Here is a 9,859-nt window from a genome sequence, read left to right as displayed (position 1 = left end):
GACGGCTAGTTGGTTCTTTTCAATCTCTTCTGCACGGAAAATTTAAAAACTAAAAGGTAAGCCATTTGTTTACTTTTTTATTTTAACTTTTCAGAAAACTTCCAGATATTTTCATTCATTAGCAAAGTTAAGGATAATATGAAAAATCTGTACCCATTAGGGCTTCTGGGAATTTTTTCAAAACACTGGATACGCTTTATACGTGTAACATTTTAGAATATTACATGTATTTGCATAACATACTTCTTTATTTACCAGTATGTCGTTTTATTGTCCAATTGCACTCAGCAGATTACAAATTACGTAGTAAACGAGTTAAAATTTCCCACTGGTATAGTTCTACTACTAGCTGCAATTGTAACACCGGTATTACTGTTTATTTTGCGTAAACGTCTTATCCCTATCTCCAGATCACCTGCAAAGCTCAAAGTTTGGATCTTGGAAGAGACCAAAATAGGATATAACACTAGCCGTCATCCGTATTGTGAGTCGCCATAAAATATAACATAATATCGTTTTATTTTAAAGTGATTCAAAAATTAAAAGGTTTTATCGATCAATTTAAATTTGCTCCCTATAAACCTAAAAGAAATGTAAACTAATCTTTGGTCTAAGAGCTAGCTTAGACAAATGTTTCAAAAGTTATGGACGTGCTTATTGGGAATGTAGCCCCGCCTAAGTCATTGTTAAAACAACGCTCTTTGTGGCACTCCGCCCTCAGAAAAATGAACAGCAATAATAGCACAGCATTTATTGGTGACAATTAACCGAAAGAGGTTGTAAGTGCAATGTAATCGTATCTGAAAATCGCGCGCCAAACGAAGTTTCACCGTCCAACAGGCGCGTGAAAAAGCTGATACTCACAGAACTTTTCAATAGTTTGTATCCCCTATTCTGGAACTAAAGTTGTAATTTTTAATCAGATTTTTATAATAGCCGTTTTTATACTAAAGACGCATTATCCGTCTGGACGAACTTGGGCAAACATTTGTAGTTCGTCTGGTTATGCGTCTCTAGTATAAAGACGGGCACAAGACGTATTATGCGTCTAAACGAACTATCTCAACTAGTTCGTCGTTCAAGACGAATTTCGAAGTGTAGTTCGTCTAGACGCATAACACGTCTTGTGCCCGTCTTTATACTAGAGACACATGACCAGACGAACTACAAATGTTTGCCCAAGTTCGTCCAGACGAATAATGCGTCTTTGGTATAAAAACGGCGAGGGCGCATTATCCTTCTGGATGGGTAATGCGTCTTCTAGTATAAAAACGGCCATTAGTAAATTGCACAAGCGGCCAATGCTGTAGTAACTCTTCAGTGGCACGTAATGTTATTATTGTTATTGTAACACACCCATACGACGTCGCGTCACAACTGCCTACCTAACATAGTCTGAATCTCAAGGCATGACATTTTAAGTGTCTACTTCTGACCGGTTCAAATAAGATATCAAACATAATGGTGTAAAACTATATAACAAAAATAACTTTATTCTTTGAAAAAAATACCCAAGGGGCTAGGCTCGAGATATTGTATCTTGCCCTCTCATTTCCTTCCAATGGGAGATGTTGAATTAATTGCTCTGCTCGTAGACTCACTTTAGACCACTGACTTGCTACAGATTTTGACTTTTCTGACAAATAGGTTTAGTCGGTTGATTTATTTTGTAAGCGGAATTTCCAATCACAAATCTTCAATTTTTGTAAATTGTGGACGCTTTTTTTTAATTGGTAATAGCATGCTTCTTAAAAGCGTGTGCTTATTAAAACAGATATAATAGTAACCGTATCCTCTTTCGCCATCTCATAGAAGCCTTTGTCGGTCAACTTAAATCGATTTTTCTTAAAGCGAGAAACAAGGAAGGGAAGAAGCTGCGTAAAATCTCGAAACGGCGGAAGTCAAACCGAACCACAATGGATATAACGTTGAAGGTATATTTCCTGAATTTTTATATAAAGCTCTTTCCTTTTCTGATGTTGGCTAATAATTCGAACTTGTAGCCTTAAGGACAAACGGGTCACGTGCCGATCCATTGCATTGCAGTGTACGTTCCTCATATTGATGTTGATTATGGTATTATGCGGATGTATTCTTTTTTGGCGGTTTTATGTTATTTGATTCTCGAGGGTGACTTCAGATTAGAAGAAGTGGAGAATGCACATCTGCACGCCGTCTTAGGACTCATGTATCAAAACACGTAATACAACAACCACAAGATGGTCAAAGATAGTTTATCAAAATCGATCTGTAACATTACGCTATTAGAAGATAGTCAAAGATAGTTTGTCAAAATCAATCTGTAACATGTATGCTATTCAGTAACGGTTATTGCTATTACTGCTTTAACCCTGCTTCGACTGGTGTTCTTGAGTTCGTGGAAGTGGGGAGGGGTGGAATGGACAGAAAGTGCCCTTCCCCTGCTTTACCTACAAATTTATGTCTTGTAAGTGGTCTAAAGCAATAATTTTTCTGGTTACTCTGGCCCTACTTGTTGGTGTGCGACGTCTGTGATCAATGCCTGAATGCGCCATCTTGAATTTCAAGATTATTTTTGATGTCGTGTGACTAAATTGTCTTCCCGCTCCCGCCAACACTGACGAAGTTTAAAAACGTTGGCGTAAGTGGCGTGACGTGTATATATGGTACATCTTTAACTACGAAAGTGTCAACAAACTACCCTCTTTAATATAGTCCTCCAGTCTCATAATTGTTTGACTGTTGTTTGTGTTGAGCTGCAGCGGTGGACAAGTAAAAGACTTAGCTATTTTAGCTATATATGATAAGGAGGATTTAGTCGCCGCATATTTAGTTTGCAAAGCTAACGTTTCGATTGTTAGCCCTTGGTCAGAGGAAAGTAAACTCTTTGGTCTGATGAAGGGCTAATACGATGACTTATGTGCCTTTTTCAACTTCAGGTTTTTAAATAACTAAGTGTTGCTCCTGAAAAAGAGACGAGAGGCATCCCCGCCCATTTCACATGTAGTTCTACGCCCCCCCCCCCGGGAGGGTACTCCCTTATATGGGCTATATAGGTATGTGCGGCCCCAAAGGGTATGATTTTTCGGCCGTTTTGGTCATAAATAGGGTATCAATTTTGTCCATTTGGGTCATAAGGGACCGTTCATTTTTTATGAGGGAGGGGGGGCTGGTGGGATTTGGGAAGCACCATTTAAAAATCGCATGACCCCCCCTCAGCTTACCAATTTTTTCACATGGCCCCCCCTTATAGCGGTCATTTTTTGGGATGACCCCCCCCCGAAAAAAAATTGAACAAACAATATTTAGATTTCAACTTTTTTAATATTTCTCTATTATCCCCCTACTTCACGTTATTGTGCTCACTATGAAGACAATATTTACAATCCCTATACTACAGAGAGCTATTGTTTAAAAAACAAATCAAAAGAAAGAGAAGTCAATTTCGGGTCTCCTAGTCATGGCTCGCCCTGAGCGTGTGGCATTTGGCCTCTCATTGGCATCTTCCTCATCTGAATTGATGAATGTAAGAATGACATCACTTGAGTCATCTTCTCCCCCAGAGTCAATGACATCACTGTCATACTCATCATTGTCACTTCCATCCGTTTCACTGCTGTCAGCACTTGCCCTGTTGTCATTTTGCATTGTGTCAATGTCCTGGCATTTCTCAGTGTTGGTTGGCCAGCTCTGAGAGGACTCTTCTGCTGCAAGCATGAATGTCTTACAATTTCCTTTACTTTCTCACTCATGCTGTTTTTCAAATGCTGCTTCAGCCCGTGGTGGTTCAAGTACTTGTTTAGTTCTGGAACACGTAGCTTTTTAAGCTTGGTTAGATCTTCGAACAACTCAGTCCAAGGATAATCTTCATATGATTTATCTTTTGCGTCCCTACTTAACTTTGCCTTTTCTTCTGCTCTCTTTTTCCTTTTAAATTCGAGCACTTCAAGATGCTGAAGATATATAATCCACCACAAACTTTGATTTGACAATAAACTTATCTGCAAATAGAGCAACGCTCTCTGAGTCAGATAAAACCAGCCTGCCACTTCCATGCTCTTTCTTCGCTTGGACCCTTGGCTGCCAGTCATCTGGATCACGCCCTTCTTTTGGGGTCTTCTGGTAGGAGAGGTAGTGGTATTCCGGTAGGCAGGAATGGTCAGGAACTGGTTTAGGGTATCTTTCTATGGGTGGTCCAGTCCATTCACAACAAAAAGAAAAAATTTCTCCTACCTTTTCTTGACAGCACAACTTTAGAAACTCCCTGTAGTTCTCCCCCTCCTCATAGTGCTCATTCATAAACTTCTCAATCTTACGGAAGTAACAGTGGCCTGGAACAGAGTCTTTCCTTGCTCCTGCATTTTGTTACTGAACCAAGTACGAAGTGTTGTGAAAAAACTGGAAATCTGTTGATGTGTTGTGTGAAACACATTGTTACATTTAAAGCAGGGCGAAGAATTTGCCCACAGTTTTAATGTAAAACAAATCAAATGTATAGAGGCTAAGTTGAGAAAGGCCACGCAGGACATGGAAGCACTAGAAAATAAGAAGAGCAATTATAACAGCATATTCAAGGGCAAACTCAAACAGCACACCAACAAAAGGAGAAGGAAAAAAGAAAACCGCAGAAAGTCAAATGAAAGAAAGAGGAAGCGGACTGAAAACAACGTCCAACGAGTTTATGGAATCTGTGTTGGAAACCCGCTAGGAAATGATCTTCCACAATGCCTTGTGTACCCTCCTAGAACGGCCGTCCCGGAAGAGTGTATTAAAGTTGAGGATGTTGCCACGTCGTTATTTAGAAGAGATGGACCATACATCGCACAGCTCTTGGAAGGGAATTATTTCACCAATGCTGCAAGAAGCAGAATCACCACAAACCTTGAGCAGGAAGTCAGAGATTATGTTTACACCTTCATGTACCCTGACGAGTACACTCTGACAGAAAGCATTGCTGCTTCTTGCAGCATTGGTGAAAGAGACTACCAGAGCAGCACAAGCGGCGATGAAGAACTCGACGACAGCGAAGATGAAGATGAGTGCCAGTGAAAGTTGCATTCGAAAATAACAGTGTTAAATACTTCTTTTCAGTAGCTACAAATGCTTTTTGTCACCAAACGTTTTTTTTAAAGCAGAAGGAAAGTTTGTAATAAATTTGTATCCTGCCTTCTATGTTTATTCTATAGCAATTTTCTTGATATTCAAACATTATGCCATTTTAAAGTTTTACTAAAATATTTCATGTGACCCCCCCCTTTTTCCCTTGTTTTTTTGGGATGGCCCCCCCTCGAAAGCCATTTTTTTTCGCATGGCCCCCCCCCAAATCCCACCAGCCCCCCCTACCTGATAAAAAATGAACGGTCCCTAAATAGGGTATGGTTTTGCTCTCTAGTCTTGAATTGGGTATGTTTTTTTTAGAAGAAGCTACTTTTTCATCATTATCTATAAAACCATCAACCAAAGCCCTTCATGAAATTAATTATGTTTAGGGTAACTGTGCCAGCCGCAACAGTCCTAAATAGGGTATCAAATTATTGGAAAGTTCATAAATAGGGTACGGAAAATCGCAGATTTTGGTCATAAATAGGGTAAGGGTTTTGGGGAGTGAGCCGCACACCCTCACCCAATTATGCTGGAAGTTCCCCCCCCCCCGGGGGGGTTCTACCCTGCCTGACTGATCCACAAGAATCGAGACCTCTCCTGGCACTTTCGTAACAACTGTCAAAAATTACGTTAATGACAGCAAGCGCCATGTTAAGGAAAGCACGAAATAAATATATCACGCACACTGCATGTATGTTGCAAAGATTCATTCATGAAACAAATTGCTTATTAGGTTTACAACCCATGCAGCCTCATGCACATCCGAAAAAACAAGAACAACGAAAGTCTTCAATTTATTATAGTATTTTCAACTCTCATGTACAATAGGAAATAACCAAGGAAGCTCCATTACTTTCTTAAAACTAAGCCGTATACTCGGCTGGCGTTAAAACTTTTAGTGAATTTCTACGTCAACGAACTATTCTGTGACTATTATTGTATTGCCAGTTGCCACTTCTAGTACGTTTAGCCATAGTTAAAAGAGGGCAATGGTTATTAACCCCCCATAGTTCTTTGTTGTATGTGTTTTTTCGCTATTTTTTGCACCAAACACAAACGCTGTGTACCATGCACAGCATGACTGAGATAAGAACCAGTTAGAAATGTTTAGGTTACCTAATTGATGCGTAGTGTACATGTATGAGCGCAAAATAAAACGTTGTGCATTGATGTGTTTTCTTTGCCGGGCTACATAACAATTTTCCTCTATTAACCATGCTCTAGCTTCACTACGAATATGAAGGACATCTAAGCGGCTTTGGTCGGTTAAAGGTGCTACGCTCTCTGTTTTGGGTGATCCTTTCGCATGCGACTTAACGATAATTCAAAATGATGGCTTCAAAACACAAGCGAAATGTCTGAAAACAAAGAGGAGAACTAGATGTACGGCCGTTCAAATTATGAATCGTGCAATGAAGTCATGTCAATGTTAAATTCAGTGTGCATGGAATGTATTCTGTGAACTACCAATGTATTGTTCACTGGCTAGATAATTCATTCTGTTTTATCACGAAATAAAGTCTAAACGTCATGAACTGTCTGAAACACCGTGATCAATCCCCTTTAAGCCGATAAATCTCATACTACTCTAAAACCGTCAAAACGTGTTAAATCATGCCACACGGTGACTGCAAATGAAAACCAAGAATTTTACATAGGATAAGATAAATTTGATTTCTCTCTAGATTTCATCATGCGATTTTTTAAAACCGATCTATGCCATCCTTTGAATGGTCTCAACTTCTTCGGAAAACTCTACGTTTTTCTATAAATTAATTCAAGCTAGTCATCTGACATATATTATTAAACTGATTCATGACCTCTTTATATTAATGTGTTTAAATCAAACTCGAAAATGCCGACTTCTTCCGAACCGGGCAAGGCACTGTTCAATACTGGGTATTGTAGTGGAGTTTATTTAGAGCGACTGATGAACAAATCTGGTTGCTTTCTCGCTCATCGGACATATCTACGATACCATATGTTTTACCCTGGATACAAATCGTGTTTGAATCCTACACGTCATCCCATGCATTCGATTTACTTATTATGACTCGGAGGACCGACGTGAAAAGCCATCCATGTGCACCTTTTCGGAGACTCCGCTGTGGCACTCATAAGAATGAGGTGTCCACCTGAACGTTACGCCCTTTTAAACGTCTGATACATAGTGTTATTGGACGTCCTCCTTATAATCAAACTGTTGTCATTTTGTCCATAACGATCATTATGGAGTTATGTTTAGTCTTGCCACCATCGGAGCTGGAGTTTGATGACTTTGATCTAGAGTTCTCTTTTGGCTGCACCAGCCTCCCATATGCATACATTTCTTTCTGGGATCGAGCATTTGAGGGAGGCGGTGAAAATGGAATGTTTTCATCATTGTTATTTCCATTGCGGATACTGCTTCTGACGTGAGTTTGAGTTGTTGTGAATTGCCTGTCTGATCGTTTTCTCACAGACGAATTGAGGCTTGTGTAAGATTCAATGTGCAAGGCTTGCAGAAAGGCTCGACGAAATGTCTTGTTGAAAATTACGTAGAGGACTGGATTGAGTGCGCTGTTGGCATGGCCAAGCCAGAAAGATAACAGAATAAGAAAGAGTGACATGCACTTGAAACTCTCCGCTTCAAAGTATATGTAGTAGTGTATGGTGTGAAGAGGAAACCAACACACCGCAAAGGCCAATGTTACTGTAACGAGCATCTTTACGACTCGTTTCTTGGAGCTGTTGATGTTCGCATCGCCGCCGCTTGCAGAGCTTCCGGCAAAACTGTCTTTCCACAGCTTGTGGACTATCATGGAGTAGAGAATCGCCATGAGAACTAAGGGAAAAGCATAGAGCATAACGAACATTCCAATGGCGAAGAATTTGTTGAAGCCGACTGGCATACGCTGCCAGTCGGGATGGCAGAAGTACCGTTCATCTCCTGGGATTGCTTGGTTGACGGTGTACACTTCAAGATGGAGTCCCATGGTGCCGATGGCGATTATCCAGATAACGACTAACGAGACCTTTGAGGTCCTGAGGTTAAGGCAGGTTTTCCATACAAAGACGATGGACACAAATCTGTCCACCGTAATGACGATGAGCGTGATGACTGATGCTGCGATGGATGCCGTCAGAGAGAAATGGATCGTCTTACAGAGGATCAAGCCGACAATTCCACTGAACCATTCAAGCCCCACGAAGAGATAAGCGACAGAGTATGGCATGATGAACACTGTTACTAACAGGTCTGCAATTGCCATATTGACTATCAAAAGGTTCAGTACGCTCCTCATGCTCTGTCTCTTGAAGACTACATACAGAACAAGAGAGTTGCCCAGGAGAGCGATGGGAAAAATGATGGCGTACAACACAGTTAAAACAACTTGTAATGATACTGTCGTTACTTGCTTACACATGGCCCCAGTTGTGCCGTTTTCTGAAATGAAAAAAAGAAAAAAAAATTCAAAATTTAACAATAGCTCATGATTTTTCACCTATTAGATCAGTCGATCATGTTGTCTGTAGTTCACATGAATGCAGCTTTTTCAGTTCGATACTTCGTGATACGTTTCCGAACAGTGCAATGAATAATCTTGTCATTGGTTACTTCAGAACCACGTTCAGTGATAGTGTCCTTACGAGTAGTCCGTAAAGAAAGGCGTGACTCAGTCAGTTGAGTTGAAAACGTTTTCGCAATCTTCTTGTTGTTTCTTCCAGCCAAGTTAAGAAAATCTAAGCACTTCTGGGTATAAAAAAATTTATATGCAACTTTAACACTCTCTATAGACGGAAATAATTTCAGTAGCGACACAAGGTTGGGTATGGGTAATTTGAAGTACTGTATACTTAAATCGAAGTGTATTACTTAACGATTCAAACTTACACAAGACTGCTATAATTGATGTACCGTTGATGCCATAAAAAAGTCCATCTGCAGTCTTTCACAATTTTGGAGAGCCCTCTTCTGAAATGCGTACCATTACTAAAACACACAACTGTACCGCATAGTGCGTGGTTTTATTCGTCTTTGTTATGACGCTCATCATCGTTTAAGATAATACAACTCCTTTTGGTTAAAATGCTCGATGAAACTAAGGACTCTTGCTCTGAAAAATTTCACAAACAGAAAATAAAAAAGAAAATAGAAAGATATTTGTGATTATGTGGCCAATGCACATTGTAATTTTCTTTCAAATCTCACACTGCCATGGAAAAATAATCAGAATTTTTTGGTCTTGCTCTTGACCTATACATTGCTTATACGACCTGTTGCTTATACATTGCTTATACGACCATAATAGTTTGAATTTTATGACTCATAAGGACTGTTGAAAACATATTTGTCGGCTAAGGCAAACTGTCTGTTGCGGATTTTGATAGCAAAGAATTAGGCAGGGACGATCAAATGTACAAAAGACGCTCCCATTTGTGAGCTCTGCTGACAAATGACTGAATAACTTGTCAGGTAGCAATGACGTTTAAGTTAAGTTAAGTTTAATTCGTGAGATGAACGTGAAAACACGTAAAAATCTACCTTTTTCATAAGCGATCAAAATTACGTTATTCGCATTAAAGATAAGGGAACCTTGTATTAATATTTTAACGGAACCATAGAATCTCTCTCCGTATGGTCAGTTTAAATAAACGTTCTTTAGTTTTGACGCCATTTAAGAGCCTCCTTTATAGGTCAACGAGGTATCCTTATCTTAAGTTGAAACCAATAAACATAATAACAAAACACTTAAAAGGAGATCTTATCGGTGAAAAGAATTTAGGCACAGAACAT

The 9,859-nt window shown here is 39.6% G+C and overlaps 1 protein-coding gene across 5 annotated transcripts in view; it reads right to left on the bottom strand.

The window, feature by feature from the left end:
* Nucleotides 1-5,860: 5,860 nt before the first annotated feature.
* The window catches only part of LOC110066213 (QRFP-like peptide receptor), an 18,682-nt gene continuing 14,683 nt past the window's right edge, over nt 5,861-9,859 (bottom strand). For all 5 annotated transcript variants that reach the window (XM_020773421.2, XM_089296070.1, XM_020773419.2 and 2 more), the window contains one exon: nt 5,861-8,509. In XM_020773421.2, coding sequence (XP_020629080.2) covers nt 7,278-8,509 — 1,232 coding nt within the window. In that variant the 3' untranslated portion in view covers nt 5,861-7,277. The remainder of the gene's footprint in view (nt 8,510-9,859) is intronic.

Source organism: Orbicella faveolata, unplaced genomic scaffold, assembly GCF_042242905.1.
Source record: "Orbicella faveolata isolate gen_17 unplaced genomic scaffold, um_ofav_v1 contig_1, whole genome shotgun sequence".
Taxonomy (NCBI): domain Eukaryota; kingdom Metazoa; phylum Cnidaria; class Anthozoa; order Scleractinia; family Merulinidae; genus Orbicella; species Orbicella faveolata.
The sequence above is the reverse complement of the archived record's forward strand: the minus strand, read 5'-3'. Positions and strand labels throughout refer to the sequence as shown.